At 43.3% G+C, this 23,826-nt stretch overlaps 1 protein-coding gene across 5 annotated transcripts in view; it reads right to left on the bottom strand.

Annotated features, from left to right (window-relative positions):
• The window catches only part of arhgef7a (Rho guanine nucleotide exchange factor (GEF) 7a), an 89,374-nt gene that overhangs the window by 50,151 nt on the left and 15,397 nt on the right, over nucleotides 1–23,826 (bottom strand). For 3 of the 5 annotated variants that reach the window (XR_010456690.1, XM_064976295.1, XM_064976294.1), the window contains exons 7-20: nucleotides 19,595–19,689; nucleotides 19,165–19,260; nucleotides 18,811–18,933; nucleotides 18,432–18,570; nucleotides 18,129–18,188; nucleotides 12,279–12,425; nucleotides 11,920–12,006; nucleotides 11,618–11,696; nucleotides 6,627–6,760; nucleotides 6,134–6,355; nucleotides 5,533–5,626; nucleotides 5,363–5,452; nucleotides 1,934–2,036; nucleotides 154–208 (exon numbers count right to left, since the gene is read on the bottom strand). Coding sequence is in view for 4 of the 5 variants with exons in the window: in XM_064976295.1 (XP_064832367.1) it covers nucleotides 154–208; nucleotides 1,934–2,036; nucleotides 5,363–5,452; nucleotides 5,533–5,626; nucleotides 6,134–6,355; nucleotides 6,627–6,760; nucleotides 11,618–11,696; nucleotides 11,920–12,006; nucleotides 12,279–12,425; nucleotides 18,129–18,188; nucleotides 18,432–18,570; nucleotides 18,811–18,933; nucleotides 19,165–19,260; nucleotides 19,595–19,689 (1,524 nt within the window). In the remaining variant the exon portion in view is untranslated. Of the gene's footprint in view, nucleotides 1–153; nucleotides 209–1,933; nucleotides 2,037–2,629; nucleotides 5,006–5,362; nucleotides 5,453–5,532; nucleotides 5,627–6,133; nucleotides 6,356–6,626; nucleotides 6,761–11,617; nucleotides 11,697–11,919; nucleotides 12,007–12,278; nucleotides 12,426–18,128; nucleotides 18,189–18,431; nucleotides 18,571–18,810; nucleotides 18,934–19,164; nucleotides 19,261–19,594; nucleotides 19,690–23,826 lie in introns of those variants that run through there. The other 2 variants (XM_064976297.1, XM_064976296.1) reach the window with 2 other exon arrangements.

The following is a 23,826-nucleotide window of genomic DNA, read 5'->3' as shown; positions in this document are numbered from 1 at the left end:
GTCAAAGGTCAGTTTGAATATGCCACAAGCATTCGGTTGTACTTTTACTACTTCAGCCGTCATAACAGTGCAATGCCAGGTGTTGTAAGCGGTCGTGAGCTGTCATAGGCCCGTTATAAGCCAGTGGGATGGTGACACAGAGCGGACATTCACCTGTTTGAGCTCCTGTACCTCGTCCCTCAGGGCGTACACTACATCCTCAAGGCTCCTTCAACACAACACACATGGTTAATACCATCCTAGAGGCAAATACATGACTATATACAGGGTCTTCAGAAAGTATTTAGACCCCTTGACTTTTCCACATTTTGTTACATTTTAGAATAAGGCTGTAACGTATCAAATATGTCCTTTTTTGTTTTTGCAATCTACACACAATACCCCATAATGGCAAAGCGAAAACAGTCAAATTAATTTTAAAAATTCAAAGAGAAATACCGTATTTCAATAAGTATTCAGACCTTTTGCTATGAGACTCGAAACTGAGCTCAGGTGCATCCTGTTTCCGTTGATCATCCTTGAGATGATTCTACAACATGATTGGAGTCCACCTGTGGTAAATTCAGTTGTTTGGACATGATTTGGAAAGACACACATCTGTCTATTTAAGGTCCCACAGTTCACAGTGCATGTCAGAGCAAAAACCAGGCCATGAGGTCAAAGGAATTGTTCATAGAGCTCCGAGACAGGATAGTGTCAAGGCACAGATCTGGGGAAGGGTACCACAAAATGTCTGCAGCATTGAAGGTTCAAGAACACAGTGGCCTCCATCATTCTTAAATGGAAGAAGTTTGGAACCACCAAGACTCTTCCTAGAGCTGGCCGCCCGGCCAAACTGAGCAATCGAGGGAGAACGGCCTTGGTCAGGGAGGTGACCAAGAACCTGATGGTCACTCTGACAGAGCTCTAGAGTTCCTCTGTGGAGATGGGAGAACCTTCCAGAAGGACAACCATCTCTGCAGCTCTCCACCAATCAGGCCTTTATGGTAGAGTGGCCAGACAGAAGCCACTCCTCACTAAAAGGCACCTAAAGACTCTCAGACCATGAGAAACAAGATTCACTGGCCTGATGTAACCAAGATTAACTCTTTGGCCTGAAAGCCAAGCATCACGCCTGGAGGAAACCTGGCACCATCCCTAAGGCGAAGCATGGTGGTGGCAGCATCATGCTGTGGGGATGTTTTTCAGCAGCAGGGACTGGGAGACAAGGATCAAGGCAAAGATGAACGGAGCAAAGTACAGAGAAATCCTTGATGAAAACCTGCCCCAGAGCACCTTCCAACAGGACAATGACCCTAAGCACACAGCCAAGACAACGCAGGAGTGGCTTCGGGACAAGTCTCTGAATGTCCTTGAATGGCCCAGCCAGAGCCCGGACTTGAACCTGATCGAACATCTCTGAAGAGACCTAAAAATAGCTGTGCAGAGAAGCTACATATCCAACCTAGCAGAGCTTGAGAGGATCTACAGAGAAGAATGGGTGAAACTCCCCAAATACAGGTGTGCCAAGCTTGTAGGGTCATACCCAAGAAGACTCGAGGCTGTAATTGCTGCCAAAGGTGCTTCAACAAAGTACTGAGTAAAAAAACAATTTAAGAATTTAGAATAAAGCTGTAACGTAACAAAATGTGGAAAAAGTCAAGGGGTCTGAATATTTTCTGAAGATACTATGTATGCACACAGTACTGCACTAGTCTACATACTAACTAGTACTTAATCGTTCAGAAACAGAAGCATTCTTATGAAAACACCATCCCACTTTCATTTGGGAATTTCCTCCAGCACATGACAACAGAAACTCTCAGAGTTGACCAAGATACTCATCCCTGACCAAAATTAAGAGGAGGGGAAGAAGTGTGGGAGAGGAAGTAGGGATTAGGAGGAGGAAGAACAAGAGGGAGAAGAGAAGGAGGACGGAAGGTGGAGGTCTTACTTCTCTCCGACGACAGTCTGTCCGTTGCTCGTGGTCTCCTCCACAATGATCTTCTCCTCTCCAGGGATGATGACTTGCAGCCCTGTGTCCCTCCGCATCGTCCCTGTTTCAAACACAACACAACACGCTAGATACGCTGATCCAAGGTAAGTTTGGACTTCCAACCCCTAATGGCTGAGGTTAGAATTGTGGAATCCTAGCTCTGTAACCTGATCCTAGATCTGTGCTTAAGCCAAGGGCAACGTCTACCCACAGTTTATCTCACATAAGTGATTGAGTTCCTGATTGGTGCTGATTTGTGATCGCCTACATGGTATCGGAAGCAAGATAGACACGACAGGACACAAACACAGGAGACGGTGGAGAAGCTGTGGGTTAGTTAGGCATACACAGAACCACGAGACACAACGACAGAGGAGGCAGAGGAGCCAAGTCGGAGAGGAAGAGCAGAAGGAAGAAAAGAGACTACATCCAGATCATCCTGATCCGTTCACCCCTCATTGGTTTTACCACACAGCTCTCTGTTGCCGACCAAAAACAACACGGTAACATCAAGCGTATATTCATGAGAGAAAAGACACCATTTTGTTCTCACGTTTCCTGTTCCGATGGTTCAGCCTGGAGCCTTGTTGACAGTGACATCCAACACAGTGAAATAATGTGTGCTTCTGACAAAACACCCAAAATACCAACAGCTAACAAATGACAGATTTATTCAAAACTCAATGATACAGCGTTTGGGAACTCTTGTCATATACATCAATCTGTATATATATAACAAATACTCTGTAGGTGCCGTTTGTAGGTAGGTCAATAGGTAAGACATTTTGATCACAGGTGTGGGACAGGTGATATACAGCATTGGAAAGCACAGAGGACACAGTTGGACATCGCAGTCCCCCTGCCTCTCTGTTGACATTTTTTATTCTTTTTACCGCAGTCACAAAGCAGAACACAAAACATGAGGACAGTCCTATTCTTAGCTCAAATACTCATATAACAACTGTTTGGCTTCTTATTTTCTTCCATTTGCATCCACTATGTACAAAAGAGACACGTGTCCATTCTTTTTTTGTTCATGTCCACCTGTCTTGATGAATAAGTACCGGACACGACTGCTCCCGCAAGACTAGGTTTCTCTTTCCGTTGACACTATCTGAACACGGAAATGGTAGATTTACACAATGGATGAGTTGTACTGTACTGGCACATTTCATATCTATGGCAAGCATGATAACTAGGCCACACCATACAGTATGATGTCATACACACACACACACTGGGGGTAGTAGGCCGGTAAGGGGGGGGGTACAGAAACAGAACTGTTCATATTGAACACATTTCAATGCTCTGCCACAGAGATTGTGCAAAAATGTATCCCAACAAACCACGCTCAATATCCAGTGTAAATTAAACTTTAGTGATACCAATTCGAGAGAGAGAGAGAGAGAGAGACAGAGAGAGAGAAAGAGAGAGAGAGACTAAGTTCACCCAAATCAGTTGTAAACATTTACATACACAGTGAAATAAAATAATAAAAAAATCACATACGTTATACAAAATAATTTACGGACCATAAACAAATAATTTTTATAAATATATAAACAACACAAACCAGTATATTCCATATATTGTAACAATAACAGCGGGGAGAGAGGAATCACAAAAATAGCTATTAGCGCACGGAAGAGCAAGGCAGGATATGTGGTAAAGGATATTGGTGTTTGAAACAAACGTTTCCTACTTGGGACACAGAGACTGGACCTGCCAGGTTTGATGACACTGGCATTGAAGACTGTGAGCCTCTGCTTAGGGCCTGGAGTTTTTACTGGTCCTACAAGACGCTACAGTTGAGTTTTGAACACAGATTTGTGTCCTAGAACACAGAGGCTTGACTGTTTAATTTAATCCACAGAACTCTAATTTCGTCGTCCTTTGAGTAGTATGACCAATGGTTACCTTGACTAATTCATTGGGGTTTCTAAAAACAGACTTCCATGTTGGCTTGTTTTTTTTAGCTGTTGAAGGAATATTGTAGTGCTTCTCGTAATGGGGAAAAATCTGAGGCTAAGAGTTGAAATCGTCACCCTGGGAATGAACCATACATGCTGTTTAGAAAGAGTAGAACAGGCATCTCATATCCTATACAATATCCTATTAATACCTATATACTAGAAATACTACTGATGATGCTGTATTTGCTTGGCATGCTGTGTCCTGTGTGTAAAATACAGCAGGGGGTACTGAAACAGTGGTAAGAGCCATAAGACAGTCATAGTAATACCAAAAAGATATAATGAATTAATTGGATGTCATATGGAAATGTCAAAGGTCACCATGACATTTGCATGCTACTGTTATATATGTGGGGACAGGAGTTAAGATAGAGAATATGGTCAATAGAATACACTCCTTCCTGAATCACATCTGAATATCAGACACAGAGTCCCCATCGCTCCCTACCTGCACCCCCCCCCCCCCCAAACTCTCTCTGTCATCCCAACACACGTCAGGGCTAAACATAGGAAGGGGATACATTCAAGGAAAAATGAACAGACACTACCCGACACAAGCTACCTCATAACTACGGAAAGAGAGGAGGCACAAAAAAACAGAGGAGAGTGGTCAAGGCAACAGGGAGATTTTCACACAAAGAGAGGACAATCCAAAAAAGGAACAACAACAAATAAAAAAAATATATAAATAAAAAGACAATACAATTAAATAATTTAAATAAATTAAATAAATAAATAAAACCCTTAAAAATCCTTTTGTTTTGTTGTAGACCACAGGTTAAAAGCGCGCTGTACTGTGCTGTATAGCGTGCGCGGTAAGGTACGACGACGGTAGTTTTGGGGGTTTAGTTCTGGTGAGAGATGCAGCTCTTACGCGACACTGAGCCCATCCTGTAACTGTGGGTCGTCCACACAGAGTCGTAGTCAGAGTCCTCCGACAGGTCTGAGCCAGTCACGTCAGGCCGTGACACGCTGCTACGGTGGCCTGGAGAGTCCACACAGGACCGGTCCAAGTCCCCCAGCACGTGGTTGTGCATCAGGTCAGTGCCCTGCCAGGCTGATGGGTGTGGGGGTGTGGGGGGAGTGCAATGTTGATGACGAGGGTAAACCATAATCAATGAGGAGTGGATGGAGAGGGATGAACGATGGAGAATTCATAATAAAATGTAACAGAATGATAGTGAGGGGAACAAACATCCCCAGCAAACAAATGGTGAAAGATAAAGAAAACGGGGAACGAACATCAACGGAAGATTGAAGGAGTGAAGAGAGAGAGACAGACAGAAAAGAGAGAGAAACTGTTAGAAAGAGAAGTACTAACTGCAGGGTTAAGGATAGCATTGGACTACTGTGATCCAAGAATGACAAGAGGCAACACCACCTGATGAGTGTGTGAAGGTGTGTGTGTTCTTACTGGAGTTGAGGGTCTGTCTGGTCTTGGCGCTGGTACAGTAAGCTTCTATCACCTTTAGGATCTGAGCATCTTCCTCTAGAGCAGCGGTACCTGGGGACGAGAGGACAGCAGGGGGTTAGAACACACACACACACACACACACACACACACACACACACACACACACTTACTCTTCCTCAGGGCAAACTCCTCGTCTGACTGTTTTCGCTCTGGTTTACGTTTAGGAAGAAGCTTCTTCACACTCTTAGGGCTTTTACTGAGGTCCTGGAGACAGAGAGAGAGACACACGGGGAGAGAGAGACACAGAGAGAGAGAGAAACACACAGAGAGAGAGAGAGAGACAGAGAGACAGAGAGACACACAGAGAGAGAGAGAGAGACAGAGAGAGAGACACAGAGAGAGACACAGAGAGAGAGAGAAACACAGAGAGAGAGAGAGAGAGAGAGAGAGAGAGAGAGAGAGAGAGAGAGACACACAGAGAGAGAGAGAGAGAAAGAGAGAGATAGAGAGAGAGACAGAAAGAGAGGGTGGGGAGAAAAGGTAAGAGAGAGTGATGGACAGGAATGAATAACACAAATAAGCAATGACACCCAACCTCACCATACACATAACACAATTTATATCAGTGCCATCACACACACACACACACACACACACACACACACACACACACACACACACACACACACACACACACACACACACACACACACACACCCTCCATATCCACACACACATCCTCCCTCCCCATCCGCACACACTCTTTCTCACCTCCTTGTAGGAGAGAGCTGCAGAGGGCCTGAGAGGGGGTGAGGGACGCAGGCAGCTGAGGCTCCAGGGCTTGGGGGTGTTGGGGGGCTCCAGGGGCCCCCACATCATGGTGCTGTGTGGAGCCCCGTGGGAGGAGGGGTGCGGCAGGGTGTGGTAGGCAGGAGCCACCGTCATCGCCCGGCCCTCCGCGTGACGGGACGGAGTCAGAGGATGGGAGGGCAACTAATGGAGGGAAGGAAGGAGGGAGAGGGGGACAGAGAGGGAGAAGAAGGAGAGAGGGGGGAGAGAGGGAAGGAGTGGGGAAGAGCAAGGGGGAGGTGAGGTGGAGAGGGAGCAAGCGAGAGGTGAGGTGGAGAGAGGGGAAGGGAGAGACAGAGATTAGTTTTAATTGTTACATGTATATACAGTGTATTTCCCACAAAGCTTAGTTAGTCTATATGTGTGTATATGTGTACGCATGTGTGCTTATGTACACTGCATTTGTGTTACTGACCGTGTGGCAGGGGACAGTGAGGGGTTTGTGGCTGGGGACAGTGGTGTGTTTGGTCTGACGGGTCAGGTGGTCTACCCAGTCCTGCTGATCCTGCTGATTGTTACACACAACCTGGAGACGCTCAAATAGACTGCCTGTAGGACACAATACACACACTTCACATTATACACACCCAACCTGGAGACACTCAAATAGTCTGCCTGGAGGACAGAATTAGAGGTCGACCGATTTCAAGTTTTCATAACAATCGGTAATCGCCATTTTTGGGCACCGATTATGGCCGATTACATTGCACTCCACGAGGAGACTGCGTGGCAGGCTGACTGCCTGTTATGCGAGTGCAGCAAGGAGCCAAGTTAAGGTGCTAGCTAACATTAAACTTATCTTATAAAAACAATCAATCTTAATAACCTAATCTATGGGGGCGCTATTTCATTATTGGATAAAAAAAACGTTCCCGTTTTAAGAGGAATATTTTGTCACAAAAAGATGCTTGACTATGCATATAATTGACAGCTTTGGAAGGAAAACACTCTGACGTTTCCAAAACTGCAAAGATATTGTCTGTGAGTGCCCCAGAACTGATGCTACAGGCGAAACCAAGATGAAACTTCAAACAGGAAATGAGCAGGATTTTTGAGGCTCTGTTTTTCATTGTCTACTTATATGGCTGTGAATGCGCAAGGAATGAGCCTGCCCGATCTATCGTTTCCCCAAGGTGTCTGCAGCATTGTGACGTATTTGTAGGCATATCATTGGAAGATTGACCATAAGAGACTACATTTGCCAGGTGTCCGCCCGGTGTCCTCCGTCGAAATTGGTGCGTCATCTTCGGCTGCACGTCTTTTTCCAAGCGATTCAGAGGAGAAAGTAGACATCCACAAACGATATATCAATGAAGAGATATGTGAAAAACACCTTGAGGATTGATTCTAAACAGTCGATATTATGGAGTTAATTTGGAAAACAGTTTGCCGTTTTGATGACTGAATTTTCGTTTTTTTTGGTACCCAAACGTGATGTACAAAACGGAGCGATTTCTCCTACACAAAGAATCTTTCAGGAAAAACTGAACATTTGCTATGTAACTGAGAGTCTCCTCATTGAAAACATCCGAAGTTCTTCAAAGGTAAATTATTTTATTTGAATCCTTTTCTGTTTTTTGTGCAAATGTTGCCCGCTAAATGCTACGCTAAATGCTACGCTAAATGCTACGCTAGCTATCAATACTCTTACACAAATGCTTGTTTTGCTATGGTTCAAAAGCATATTTTGAAAATCTGAGATGACAGTGTTGTTAACAAAAGTCTAAGCTTGAGAGCAAATATATTTATTTTATTTCATTTGCGATTTTCATGAATAGTTAACGTTGCGTTATGCTAATGAGCTTGAGGCTATGAATAGGATCCCGGATCCGGGATTGCTCGACGCAAGAAGTTAACATAATCACTAGTTAACTACACATGGTTGATGATATTACTAGGTTAACTAGCTTGTTCTGTAGTGCAAATAATCAATGCGGTGCCTGTTAATTTATCATCGAATCACAGCCCACTTCGCCAAATGGGTGAAGATTTAACAATCAAAAAATCAATACAGAATTATATATTTTTTAAACCTGCATATTTAGTTCAAATAAATTCATGTTAGCAGGCAATATTAACTAGGGAAATTATGTCACTTCTCTTGCGTTCTGTGCAAGCAGAGTCAGGGTATATGCAGCAGTTTGGGCCGCCTGGCTCGTTGCGAACTGTGTGAAGACCATTTCTTCCTAACAAAGACCGTAATTAATTTTCCAGAACTATACATAATTATGACATAACATTGAAGGTTGTACAATGTAACAGCAATATAGATCATTAGATCAAATATGGAACAGTTCCATATTTCACTGAAAGAATAAATGTTTTGTTTTCGAAATGATAGTTTCCGGATTTGACCATATTAATGACCTAAGGTTTGTATTTCTGTGTGTTTATTATATTATAATTAAGTCTATGATTTGATATTTGATAGAGCAGTCTGACTGAGCGGTGGTAGGCAGCAGCAGGCTCGTAAGAATTCATTCAAACAGCACTTTCCTGCATTTGCCAGCAGCTCTTCGCAATGCTTGAAGCACAGTGCTGTTTATGACTTCAAGCCTATCAACAACCAAGATTAGAATGGCAATACTATAGTGCCTATATGAATATCCAATAGTCAAAGGTATATGAAATACAAATGGTATAGAGGGAAATAGTCCTATAATAACTACAACCTAAAACTTCTTCACTGGGAATACTGAAACGTTAGATTTTTTTACATGGTAAATATTGCACTTTTACTTTCTTCTCCAACACATTGTTTTTGCATTATTTAAACCAAATTGAACATGTTTCATTATTTATTTGAGACTAAATAGATTTTTATTTATGTATTATATTAAGTTGTTTTTAAGTGTTCATTCAGTATCGTTGTAATTGCCATTATTAAAATTAATTAATTAATTAATCAATCGGCCGATTAATCGTTATCGGCTTTTATGGTCCTCCAATAATCAGTATCAGTATCGGCGGTGAAAAATCATAATCGGTTGACCTCTACCTGAAACACCTAAAGACTTTGCAATTGTTTTAGATGCCATTCCCTCAGGTGTTGCTCTATTATTCAGGAACTGTGTCAAGACCTGACCCTCAGCCTACCTTCCATTAACCCTGTTGACCCATCAGTAGGAAAGATTTGTTTCTCTTTTGGTCCATTCAACAACAGAGCGATACGAACCTTGTTTCAGCAGGATGTTGTATCTACTATACCTTATACCTTATTGGAATGGATTTATTGATAATATCTGTTGGAAAAAATGTTGGATGTTGCCACACACATACCTACTTGTTAACAAAATGAAGGAGGTTTCCTTTAAAATTATTTATAAATATTATCCTGCCAACCACTATATGAAGAAGTTTAAGGAAAACATCAACTCAAATTGCTCCTTTTGTAATGACCACCCAGAAACAGTGTTGCGTCATTTTTGGCATTGTATGCATGTAAGAAAACTGTGGCAAGACATCAGTAGATGTATAATTGAACACTTTAATGAAGGTCTTACACTATTGCGGAGAAATGTACTGCTTGGATTCTTTACCTACGATAGAAATAAGCTGAAACATTTTTATGCAATTAATTTCATTATTCTTTTGGCCAAATTTCATATTCACAAATGAAATTTACAAAAAAAAAAAACATTTTCTTTGTAAATAAATTTAACTGTATTTTAAGACAATTAAATACTCTACTAACAAAAAAACTGTTAGAATTATAAGTGTATGTATGTCCCTTAAGGTCTTTGTGTAATGTGATATTGTACCCCCTAGCTCAATTGTCCATTGTATAGAATCTATACTTGTGTTCCCTCATGTACTCTCTCTATTGATTTGTTGTAAATTTAAAAAATGTTTTTAAAAAGGTCTCACCTCTGGTTGTGCTATGCATGGCTTCAAAAGAGAGCAATTCCTCCCCTGTGTGAAACTCCGCGGTAATCCCACACACAAAAATGGCCGTATGTGTTGTCAGTTGCTTAATAATCACATGCCAAAGAGAAAAACTCGACATTTCTTGCGGAGTCCTTCAATTTCTTTGATATCAAGGGCCATGCCAGTTATCCGCTCTGTGACGATTCTTCGAGACAAACTGACACTTTGGAACAATTTAACTTTGTCTGGTGTTAGCAACTCTTTTACAAATTTTCCTCATCCAAACTAAGTTTCGTAAATGTGGCTTGTTGGTCACCCAAACCCCGCTGAATAGCAATTACTTTATCCACACGAAGTTATCATTGCAACTCATTCCGTTTAGTATGTTTCGAGCTGTAATGACGCTCCAAATTTGTATTTCTCATTACTGCATGTGCATCCCCACAAACTAGGAATACACTTCGACGGATCTACGTTTCTTTCATTTACTGTAGAAATTTTTCTGACGTACATGCAGGTGCTAGGTGAAGACGAGCTGTCTAGCGCTACCAAACATTTTATTTTTATTGGAAAAATTACATCTATAGCTTTTAAAAAATATATATAAAAAATGTATTCATGAATTGGCTCGGGGGCCTGATCAAACGGTCTCGTATGTCGGACCTCCCCACCCCTGGCATACACACAGTGGCCTGCTGTTGCCAGCCAGCTAACTAATAATATATCGTTTTTTCACATTTTGAAAATGTATTTAATTACTAGAATAGGTTCACGCCTACGCCAACAAAGCGGCCAACCTGTAGGGAAGGTTTGTCAAGCTTCTGCTGGTCGAAACGTATGGTTACTTTCCCTTTCTTGGGCCCAGGGATGATAGTGGACATCTTATAGCGAGCACTTGCTTATAATAACCAAAACTGTTTGGTCTTTACACAATAAAATACAATAAAATAAGGAATTCGACTAAGGTACTACTTATCAATGATGTTTAAAGTTTAACGCGCCTTTATTTATTTACCTGTGACGTAAAGCCACGGTAATACTGCGTAGTCTTTGCGCGTGCTGCAGTCTCTGCAGAAAGTGGATCCTGCCTTTTTGCACGGACTGCTTTTGGTAAGTAGGCTTGCCAGTTTGTTAGTGTGGTAATATTGATAAAGTCATGTGCAAATAATACATTCAGTAGCCCCTATTAAAATAATATTAATATAAGAGGTTTTGATCTTATCATGGACGTATAAATATATATATATAATATATATATAAAAATCGTCCGATAAATCGGTATCGGCTTTTTTTGGTCCTCCAATAATCGGTATCGGCGTTGAAAAATCATATTCGCGCGACCTCTAGACACAATACACACATTATATACACATCACATTATACACACACACAACCTGGAGACACTCAAATAGACTGCCTGAAGGACACAATACACACATTATACACACACACACAACCTGGAGACACCCAAATAGAGTGTCTACAGGAGATAATACACACACACTAATGTACGTTGTGAATACACCACAGTAGTCTTACCAGAAAGCTCAAATGAGTTTTTGTGGGCCTCACTGTCCTCTAGCATGGTCACAGTCATACCAGTCAATGGTAGCTTCCCCTGTAGACAAGAAACCATCATCAACATCTGAACCCACACTGAACACGGTAGTTAATCACAACTGGGTCCTATTGATTAGGGAACACCGTAGCAAAACATTTTGAAACTGAAATGAACATTTCTTATTGGACAAGTTCATGTAGTCCCTCCCTCTTTCAGTCCATGTTCTTCCATTTGGCACCAAATCAATATGACCCTGGTATAGTAGACTAAGGGGTTATACCTGGAATATGAAGCCACTCATCCTTGGACTGGCAGACAGCATGAGGAGGACATGAGGGAAAAGCATGAGGTAGCGCTCACACTTCTCCTAGAGAGAGAGAGAGAGAGAGAGAGAGAGAGAGAGAGAGAGAGAGAGAGAGAGAGAGAGAGAGAGAGAGAGAGAGAGAGAGAGAGAGAGAGAGAGAGAGAGAGAGAGAGAGAGAGAGAGAGAGAGAGAGAGAGAGAGAGAGAGAGAGAGAGAGAGAGAGAGAGAGAGAGAGAGAGAGAGAGAGAGAGAGAGAGAGAGAGAGAGAGTTAATAGTATTTGACTCATGTACATTAGTTTATTATAATGTTATTGTTCTAAGGTTTTCCTCTGACCTCTGCTCCAGGGCTGTTAACCAGAGCCTGACTCATGTAGAGAACAGAGCCCAGTGTCCTGATGTCGTCTCCCTCCCACAGCCTGATGGACTCAGTCACTATCTGCAGCTCCAGCTCCTTCCTCTTCCTCACCTCCTGGCACTGGGCCTGTCACCGCGGAAACACCATCAGCACCACATTACAGGTTGTCATGGGAACAGCATCAGTACCACAGACATTTATGACCGCAGAAACAATGTGAAAGTGTGTGTCCATAGATACACATCTATATACAAAAGTATGGGGACACCTCTTCAAATTAGTGCATTGGCTATTTCAGACACAGTGTATACAATTGAGTACACAGCCATGGAATCTCCATAGACAAACATTGGCAGTAGAATGGCCTTACTGAAGAGCTCAGTGACTTTCAATGTGGCAAAGTCAACAGGATGCCACCTTTCCAAGTAAGTTCCACAAATTTCTGATCTGCTAGAGCTGCCCCGTTCAACTGTAAGTGCTGTTATTGTGAAGTAGAACCATCTAGGAGCAACAACGACTCAGCCACAAAGTTGTTGGCCACACAAGCTCACAGAACGGGACCACCAAGTGCTGAAGCGGGGAGGGAGTACAAATCTTCTGTCCTCTTATGCAACACTCACTACAAACTTCCAAACTGCTCCTGGAAGCAACATCAGCACAATAACTGTTCATCAGGAGCTTCATTAAATGGGTTTCCATGGCCAAGCCTTAGATCACCATGCGCAATGCCACACATTGGCTGGAGTGGTGTAAAGCTCGCCATGATTGGACTCTGAAGCAATGGAAACACATTCTCTGGAGGGATGAATTACGCTTCACCATCTGGCAGTCTGACAGATAAATATGTGTTTAGCGGATGCCAGGAGAACGCTACCTGCCCGAATGCATAGTGCCAACTGTAAAGTTTGGTGGAGGAGGAATAATGTTCTGGGGTTGTTTTTCATGGTTCAGGCTAGGCTCCTTAGCTCCAATGAAGGGAAATGTTAACAAAGCGAGGTCCATACGGTTTGTCAAGATCGGTGTGGAAGAACTTGGAACATTATTGAACATTTATGATAAAAACATCCTAAAGATTGATTCTATAGTTAGTTTGACAAGTTTCTACGACCTGTAATATTACTTTTCGAACTTTTTGTCCGACGTTCGGCTGGACCTGAACGGCGCGTTTGGATTTGTTTACCAAACACCCTAACAAAAGAAGCTATTTGGACATAAATGATGGACATTATCAAACAAATCAAACATTTTTTGTGGAACTGGGATTCCTGGGAGTGCATTCTGATGAAGATCATCAAAGGTAAGTGAATATTTATAAATGCTATTTCTGACTAATGTTGACTGCGCAACACGGCGGATATTTCTTTTGGTTGGTTTTGGCTCTGAGTGTCGTACTCAGATTATGCTTTTTCCGTAAAGTTTTTTACAAATCTGACACAGCGGTTGCATTAACTTCTTGAAACTCCCCATCCCGGATCCGGGATCGTGACTAAAGCCTCAGGCTCATTAGCATAACGCAACGTTAACGATTTCTGAAAATCGCAAATAAAATGAAAATAATGCGCCTGCTCTCAAGCTTAGCCTTTTCTTAACAACACTGACATCTCAGATTTTCAAAATATGCTTTTGAACCATAGCAATTGACTAATTTGTGTAAGAGTATGCTAAGCTAGCTTAGCATTTTGAGTAGCATTTAGCACGCAACATTTTCACAAAAACCAGATAACCAAATAAATAAAATCATTTACCTTTGAAGAGCTTCGGATGTTTTCAATGAGGAGACTCTCAGTTACATACCAAATGCGCAGTTTTTCCTGAAAGCGTCTGTGTGTAGGAGAAATCGCTCCGTTTTGTACATCACATTTGGCTACCGAAACGAACCGAAAATTCAGTCACCTACAACGTAAAACTTTTCACCTTGGGGAAACGACAGAAAGGGCAGACTTACTCCTCTCGCATTCACAGCCATATAAGGAGACAATGGAAAACAGAGCCTCAAAAATCCTGCTCATTTCCTGGATGCCGTCTCATCTTGGTTTTGCCTGAAGCTCACGTTCTAGGGCACGCACAGAAAATATCTTTGCAGTTCTGGAAACGTCAGTGTTTTCTTTCCAAAGCTACCAATTATATGCATAGTCGAGCATCTTTTTGTGACAAAATATCTTGTTTAAAACAGGAACGTTTTTCATCCAAAAATGAAATTGCGCCCCTAGAGTTTCAACAGGTTAAGGAGAAGTGTATCTAAAGTTCCATGCATAACACTTGCATTTTCATCTACATTTATAATGAGTATTTCTGTGAATTGATGTGGCTCTCTGCAAAATCACAGCATGTTTTTGAACTACTGAACATAACACACCAATGTAAAATGAGATTTTTGGATATAAATATGCACTTTATCGAACAAAACATACATGTATTGTGTAACATGAAGTCCTATGAGTGTCATCTGATGAAGATCATCAAAGGTTAGTGATTAATTTTATCTCTATTTGTGCTTTTTGTGACTCCTCTCTTTGGCTGGAAAAATGGATGGGTTTTTCTGTGACTTGGTGGTGACCTAACATAATCGTTTGTGGAGCTTTCACTGTAAAGCCTTTTTGAAATCAGACACTGTGGCTGGATTAACGAGAATTGTATCTTTAAAATGGTGCCTAATACTTGTATGTTTGAGAAATGTGATTTCTGAGATATCTGTTGATTTGTATTTGGCGCCCTGCAATTTCATTGGCTGTTGGCGAGGGGTTCCGCTGGTTAAAAGTGTCCCATACAATAAGGGGATCTGCTGTACCTATGTTAGGTCTGAAAAAGTCAGCTATAAATTCTTCTGTCCTAGTTCTAAATAATTTATTATCTAGTTGGCTTTGATTAAATTCTGTAAGAGTAATATATATGCCAATTATGTGATTATCCGACCGCATTCTGTCCCCTATCAATACTTTTTAAACTTTTGGTGCCAGAGAGAATGACATAAGAATGTAGTCAAGGCGACGAGCTTGATGAAGCCTCCGCCATGTATATCTCACCATGTCAGGGTATTTAAGTCTCCATATATCCACTAATTCCAATATATCCATGACATTCATGATTTCCTTAAATGCCCGAGGGTGATAGTTTGTAGTGTGACTTCCTTTCCGGTCCATAGAGGTATTTAAGAAAGTATTAAAATCTCCCACCATGATAATAGAGTCTAGAGTCTAGTGATAAATTCTTATATATATTTTCAAAGAAGCTTGGATCATATTTATTCGGACCGTATAGGTTAATAAGCCATATCTGTTTATTGTCCAATAACATATTTTAAAATAATCCATCTACCTTGAGGTTCTGTTTGGACAATTTGCACATTTGGATCAAAATTACTGTTAATTTAAAAAATCACCCCTTTTGAAATTCTTTGCCCATGGAAAAATATATTTCACACCCAGTCCTTTTTCCACAAAACTTCATCTAAAATTGTTGAATGTGTTTCCTATAAACAATAGATATTATATTCCTTCTCTTTTAGCCAGGTAAACATATTTTCTTATTATCTGCTAGGCCATTACAATTGTAAATGGCTGTACTTATTTCACCACTTACCATAATGAGACACAAGTTTCAACTCTATTTATCAAAATATATGTTTGTAAACGTATCATTAAAAAGTAATATGATGATTGAGTGTCTATATAACTGTACCATAATATTCACATTGCTACTAAGTTAACCTCCAATTGGTCCCCACTATTCCACCCACTAAAAGCCCTCCCAATCCCAATGCCCGGCAGACCACCCCCGACACCCCGTATCCCATAGCCCTGAAAAAACTGGGATCGATCCTTCGAAAAGAGCACACAGTGCCATTTACCGAATTGAAGTAGATCAAATGCCTTTCCATCTCCCTCACCTCGATTTGTATTATATATAGCTGGGGATCATCCTCTATTGTCCCTAACATCTTTTACTCCTTTGCAACAGTTGTGGGATACACACAATCACCGAAACACACTCAACCATAAACTCACATTCAACAGTTGCACCATCCCAGAGCCCAACTCAAGAAAGGTCTTGATTTACAAATGCACTTACAGTTGCAGCTGCATGAGAAGGCCTGGAAGACCGCAACAAAAAAATGGGCAGAAATTGAGAGATTTTATTATTGTCACATCCTAGATGATGGAGGTCAAATGTACACCTCTACCCTGAAACACCCACAATACGGTCACCCTCCCCATGGGTTACTGCAGCTAGTGTTGCCAGCACTGCCACTGCCTTGTATGAACATAGCAAGATTCAACAACTGAGACATAAACTGAACAAGTTCCACAGACATGTGACTAACAGAAATTGAATAATGTGTACAAAGAGGGGGTCAAAATCCAAAGTAACAGTGTGGTGTGGCCACCAGCTGCATTAAGTACTGCATCTCCTCCTCATGGACTGTACCAGATTTGCCAGTTCTTGCTGTGAGATGTTACCCCACTCTTCCACCAAGGCACCAGCAAGTTCCTGGACATTTCTGGGGGTAATGTCCATAGCCCTCATGCTCTGATCCAACAGGTCCCAGACGTGGTCATTGGGATTCAGATCCCAAGACATTCCTGCCTTGCAGGAAATAACGCACAGAACGAGCAGTATGGCTAGTGGCATTGTCATGCTGGAGGGTCAAGTCAGGATGAGCCTGCAGGAAGAGGAGGATGTCTTCCCTGTAACGCACAACGTTGAGATTGCCTGCAATGACAACAAGCTCAGTCCGATGATGCTGTGACACACCGCCCCAGACCATGACAGACCCCCCACCTCCAAATCGATCCTGCTCCAGTGTACAGGCCTCGGTGTAATCCTGTACCTGTCCCGTACGTATGATGTTCGGATGTACCTGTGCAGGTGTGGTTACACGTGGTCTGCCACTGCGAGGACAATCAGCTGCCCGCCCTGTCTCCCTTTAGCGCCGTCTTAGGCGTCTCACACTACGGACATTGCAATTTATTGCCCTGTCCACATATGCAGTCCTCATGCCTCTTTGCAGCATGCCTAAGGCATGTTCACGCAGATGAGCAGGGGCCCTGGGCATATTTCTTTTGGTGTTTTTCAGAGTCAGTATAAAGGCCTCTTTAGTGACTTAAGTTTTTATAGCTGTGACCTTAATTGCCTCTGTAAGCTGTTAGTGTCTTAACGACCGTTCCACAAGGTGCATGTTCATTAATTGTTTATGGTTCATTGAACAAGCATGGGAAACAGAGTTTCAACCCTTTACAATGAGGATTTGTGAAGTTATTTGAATTTTTACGAATTATCTTTGAAAGACAGGGTTCTGAAAAAAGGACGTTTCTTTTTTTTCTGAGTTTCTTTTATCTTTATTTAACCTTTATTTAACTAGGCAAGTCAGTTAAGAACAAATTCTTATTTACAATGACGGCCTACCCCGGCCAAACCCTAACCCGGATGACGCTGGGCTAATTGTGCGCCGCCCTATGGGACTCCCAATCACGGCCGGATTGTGATACAGCCTGGAATCAAACCAGGGTCTGTAGTGAGGCCTCCAGCACTGAGATGCAGTGCCTTAGACCGCTGCGCCACTCAGGAGCAGCAAAGGGGGGACCAACTCCATATTAATGCCCATGACTTTGGATTAGATGTCCGACGAGCAGGTGTCCACATACTTTTGGCCATGCAGTGTTTATAATTACTAAATGTGCACAAGTGATGCATGCTCATATATTCAAGTGTACCATAACACGTCGACTCATGACTCACACACACACACACGTCACAGCTTGACGCACAGCATGCACTGCTAATGAGGTAACCATGGAAACAAGGGGCTATATGTGTGTGGGTGTGACTCACCGAGAGGCTCTTGAACGTTGTCATACACTTCTGGATGTCTGGCCAGTCGGGGTGACTCTCCTACAGGGAGCACAGCAGAGAGCATTTATACAGCTGTACACACACACACACCACTATCAGTGATTGACAACATCCTCTTACACGTAAGACATGCACACATACATCATCAGTGAATGAGGACACTCTTACACACATGCCTGCACGTGACACACACACACACACACACACACACAAACACACTCATACACACCCAGCATCTTACAAACACACACCTGTACGTGGCACACACACACACAGCCCTACCTCCATGTGTCTCTCCAGTTCCTTCGTTAGTGTAGGGTATTTGTCCAGCCTCATGAAGGGTTTACTGAGACCTGTGGTCAGGGTCAGGATACCTGGACTACTGGCTCCCTTCCCCTCCATAAACTCCCCCAGCTCCTCACTGGAGAGAGAGAGCAAGAGAAAGAGAGCAAGAGAGAGTGAGAGCGAGAGCAAGAGAGAGAGAAAGAGAGAGAAAGAGAGAGAAAAAAAGAGAGAGAGAGAGAGAGAGAGAGAGGAGTATTAAATTGTCAAGTCTAAATATATAGTCTTTACACTCCCTGCCTGTGTAAAATTATAAATCAATGTTGTACAGTAAGAATGCTAGAACATCAGGTTCATGCTGTATTGGGTCTATGTTTACCTGTGCTGGGTGAGCACGTTGACTGCCGAGGGGTGGTTGGAGCAGTAACCCACGTAGAGAGCCTTCATCTGGGGCATCAGGTTCATGAAGAAGCCCCCTACCCTCTGCTGGCTCTCTGGAAGTCTGCGCATGTTGGGGGAAAAACACACAGGCTGAGTGACATCAAGGATCGCTGTATTACCAAAGCCAACACATAGATGTTCCTATACCCCTTATTTACCTCGACGTAAAACTGTTGTGAAATAACCCAAGTAGCAGCAGGACATATCTAATTGGATTAGAACAGCAGTGACAAGCACTTTCTCTGATCCCTGTGTGCTGATTGGTGGAAAGTATGTGAGGGGCGGGACTTACTTGGTGCACTCCTCCAGTGATTGGACGAGCATCTGCTGGAAGGTGTTGATATCCTCCAGGTTCCCCAGGATCAGGTACACATCTGTACTGCTCAGTCTGGAGAGAGGGAGGAGAAGAGAGGAGGAGGGAGGAGAAGAGGAGAAGTGGGAGGAGAGAGGGAGAGGGGAAGAAAAGAGAAGGAGAGGTGGAGGAGGAGGGAGAGGAGAAGAGAAGAAAGGGGGGTGGGAGAGAGAAAGAGAGCATGAGTTTTGGAATGCATCTAGTAGATCCAATCCAATCAGTGGCCATACAGTGTGTCATCATACAAACAGTACGACCGACAGACAGACAGTACGGCCGACAGACAGACACAGACAGACAGACAGACAGACAGACAGACAGTACGACCGACAGACGGGGGGTTTACAACAGTACAATGAGTGGAGCTTACTTCTCTGTGCTCTGGAGGGATCGCAGGTAGTTGGTCAGAAGGCTCTGGAGGTCCTTGGAATATTCTGTCTCTGTTTCTAGAATGTTCTGCAGCACCTGGGGAAAGAGAGAGATGGTGAAAGAGTGTGTGAGGGAGCGTTTTTCAACATTCTTGTTGGTTATTGAGGAGTATCACTCCATGGTTTAAGTTGTAATTTCATATCTTTGTAACTCTGAACACTTTCACTCCCTCTGACCCCTGGATGGAGGTGTAGATGAGACTGGGTCTAGTCAGGTTATGGATGGTGGTGTAGATGAGGCTGGGTCTTGTCATGCTATATATGGTGGTGTAGATGAGGCTGGGTCTAGTCATGTTATAGGTGGTGGTATAGATGAGGCTGGTCTAGTCAAATCAAATCAAATCATAGTCAGGTTATGGATGGTGGTGTAGATGAGGCTGGGTCTAGTACTGCTATGGATGGTGGTGTAGATGAGGCTGGGTCTAGTCAGGTTATGGATGGTGGTGTAGATGAGGCTGGGTCTAGTCAGGTTATGGATGGTGGTGTAGATGAGGCTGGGTCTAGTCAGGTTATCAAATCAAAATCAAATCAAATTTTATTTGTCACATACACATGGTTAGCAGATGTTAATGCGAGTGTAGCGAAATGCTTGTGCTTCTAGTTCCGACAATGCAGTAATAACAAACAAGTAATCTAACTAACAATTCCTAAACTACTGTCTTATACACAGTGTAAAGGGATAAAGAATATGTACATAAGGATATATGAATGAGTGATGGTACAGAGCAGCATAGGCAAGATACAGTAGATGGTATCGATTACAGTATATACATATGAGATGAGTATGTAAACAAAGTGGCATAGTTAAAGTGGCTAGTGATACATGTATTACATAAGGATGCAGTCGATGATATAGAGTACAGTATATACGTATGCATATGAGATGAATAATGTAGGGTAAGTAACATTATATAAGGTAGCATTGTTTAACGTGGCTAGTGATATATTTACATCATTTCCCATCAATTCCCATTATTAAAGTGGCTGGAGTTGAGTCAGTGTCAGTGTGTTGGCAGTAGCCACTCAATGTTAGTGGTGGCTGTTTAACAGTCTGATGGCCTTGAGATAGAAGCTGTTTTTCAGTCTCTCGGTCCCAGCTTTGATGCACCTGTACTGGCCTCGCCTTCTGGATGATAGCGGGGTGAACAGGCAGTGGCTCGGGTGGTTGATGTCCTTGATGATCTTTATGGCCTTCCTGTAACATCGGGTGGTGTAGGTGTCCTGGAGGGCAGGTAGTTTGCCCCCGGTGATGCGTTGTGCAGACCTCACTACCCTCTGGAGAGCCTTACGGTTGAGGGCGGAGCAGTTGCCATACCAGGCGGTGATACAGCCCGCCAGGATGCTCTCGATTGTGCATCTGTAGAAGTTTGTGAGTGCTTTTGGTGACAAGCCGAATTTCTTCAGCCTCCTGAGGTTGAAGAGGCGCTGCTGCGCCTTCTTCACGATGCTGTCTGTGTGAGTGGACCAATTCAGTTTGTCTGTGATGTGTATGCCGAGGAACTTAAAACTTGCTACTCTCTCCACTACTGTTCCATCGATGTGGATAGGGGGGTGTTCCCTCTGCTGTTTCCTGAAGTCCACAATCATCTCCTTAGTTTTGCTGACGTTGAGTGTGAGGTTATTTTACTGACACCACACTCCGAGCGCCCTCACCTCCTCCCTGTAGGCTGTCTCGTCGTTGTTGGTAATCAAGCCTACCACTGTTGTGTCGTCCGCAAACTTGATGATTGAATTGGAGGCGTGCGTGGCCACGCAGTCGTGGGTGAACAGGGAGTACAGGAGAGGGCTCAGAACGCACCCTTGTGGGGCCCCAGTGTTGAGGATCAGCGGGGAGGAGATGTTGTTACCTACCCTCACCACCTGGGGATGGCCCGTCAGGAAGTCCAGTACCCAGTTGCACAGGGCGGGGTCAAGACCCAGGGTCTCGAGCTTGATGACGAGCTTGGAGGGTACTATGGTGTTGATGGCCGAGCTGTAGTCGATGAACAGCATTCTCACATAGGTATTCCTCTTGTCCAGATGGGTTAGGGCAGTGTGCAGTGTGGTTGAGATTGCATCGTCTGTGGACCTATTTGGGCGGTAAGCAAATTGGAGTGGGTCTAGGGTGTCAGGTAGGGTGGAGGTGATATGGTCCTTGACTAGTCTCTTAAAGCACTTCATGATGACGGAAGTGAGTGCTACGGGGCGGTAGTCGTTTAGCTCAGTTACCTTAGCTTTCTTGGAAACAGGAACAATGGTGGCCCTCTTGAAGCATGTGGGAACAGCAGACTGGTATAGGGATTGATTGAATATGTCCGTAAACACACCAGCCAGCTGGTCTGCGCATGCTCTGAGGGTGCGGCTGGGGATGCCGTCTGGGCCTGCAGCCTTGCGAGGGTTAACACGTTTAAATGTTTTACTCACCTCGGCTGCAGTGAAGGAGAGACCGCATGTTTCCGTTGCAGGCCGTGTCAGTGGCACTGTATTGTCCTCAAAGCGGGCAAAAAAGTTATTTAGTCTGCCTGGGAGCAAGACATCCTGGTCCGTGACTGGGCTGGATTTCTTCCTGTAGTCCGTGATTGACTGTAGACCCTGCCACATGCCTCTTGTGTCTGAGCCGTTGAATTGAGATTCTACTTTGTCTCTGTACTGACGCTTAGCTTGTTTGATAGCCTTACGGAGGGAATAGCTGCACTGTTTGTATTCAGTCATGTTACCAGACACCTTGCCCTGATTAAAAGCAGTGGTTCGCGCTTTCAGTTTCAATACGAAACATGTCCCAGTCCACGTGATGGAAGCAGTCTTGGAGTGTGGAGTCAGCTTGGTCGGACCAGCGTTGGACAGACCTCAGCGTGGGAGCTTCTTGTTTTAGTTTTTGTCTGTAGGCAGGTATCAGAAAAATGGAGTCGTGGTCAGCTTTTCCGAAAGGGGGGCGGGGCAGAGCCTTATATGCGTCGCGGAAGTTAGAGTAACAGTGATCCAAGGTTTTTCCACCCCTGGTTGCACAATCGATATGCTGATAAAATTTAGGGAGTCTTGTTTTCAGATTAGCCTTGTTAAAATCCCCAGCAACAATGAATGCAGCCTCCGGATAAATGGTTTCCAGTTTGCAAAGAGTTAAATAAAGTTCGTTCAGAGCCATCGATGTGTCTGCTTGGGGGGGGGGTATATACGGCTGTGATTATAATCAAAGAGAATTCTCTTGGTAGATAATGCGGTCTACATTTGATTGTGAGGAATTCTAAATCAGGTGAACAGAAGGATTTGAGTTCCTGTATGTTTCTTTCATCGCACCATGCCTTGTTAGCCATAAGGCATACACACCCACCCCTCTTCTTACCAGAAAGGTGTTTGTTTCTGTCGGCGCGATGCGTGGAGAAACCCGTTGGCTGCACCGCTTCGGATAGCGTCTCTCCAGTGAGCCATGTTTCCGTGAAGCACAGAATGTTACAGTCTCTAATGTCCCTCTGGAATGCTACCCTTGCTCGGATTTCATCAACCTTGTTGTCAAGAGACTGGACATTGGCAAGAAGAATGCTAGGAAGTGGGGCACGATGTGCCCGTCTCCGTAGTCTGACCAGAAGACCGCCTCGTTTCCCTCTTTTTTGGAGTCGTTTTTTGGGTCGCTGCATGCGATCCATTCCGTTGTCCTGTTTGTAAGGCAGAACACAGGATCCGCGTCGCGAAAAACATATTCTTGGTCGTACTGATGGTGAGTTGACACTGATCTTATATACAGTAGTTCTTCTCGACTGTATGTATGAAACCTAAGATGACCTGGGGTACTAATGTAAGAAATAACACGTAAAAAAAACAAAAAACTGCATAGTTTCCTAGGAACGCGAAGCGAGGCGGCCATCTCTGTCGGCACCGGAATTACCCTGGATGGTGGTATAGATGAGGCTGGGTCTAGTCAGGTTATGGATGATGGTGTAGATGATATTTATGTTGTAATTTTGTGTTTCTGCTGACTCCAACATAGCGGAGAAATATTGCTTACGTCTGAGCGCCGTCTCAGATTATTGAATAGTGAGCGATTTCTGTAACGTGAAAAAGAAATGTGACAAAGCGATTGCATTAAGAAGCAGTGTACCTTTCTAACTATATGTAGAACATGTATATTTAGTCAAAGTTTATGATGTGTATTGCTGTTATCTGGCGTTATCTGGAGTTATCTATAATTTCTCCGGACATT

This window comes from Oncorhynchus masou, chromosome 10, assembly GCF_036934945.1.
Source record: "Oncorhynchus masou masou isolate Uvic2021 chromosome 10, UVic_Omas_1.1, whole genome shotgun sequence".
NCBI classification, from domain to species: Eukaryota; Metazoa; Chordata; class Actinopteri; order Salmoniformes; family Salmonidae; genus Oncorhynchus; species Oncorhynchus masou.
Note: the sequence above shows the minus strand (reverse complement) of the source record. Positions and strands in the feature narration are given on the sequence as shown.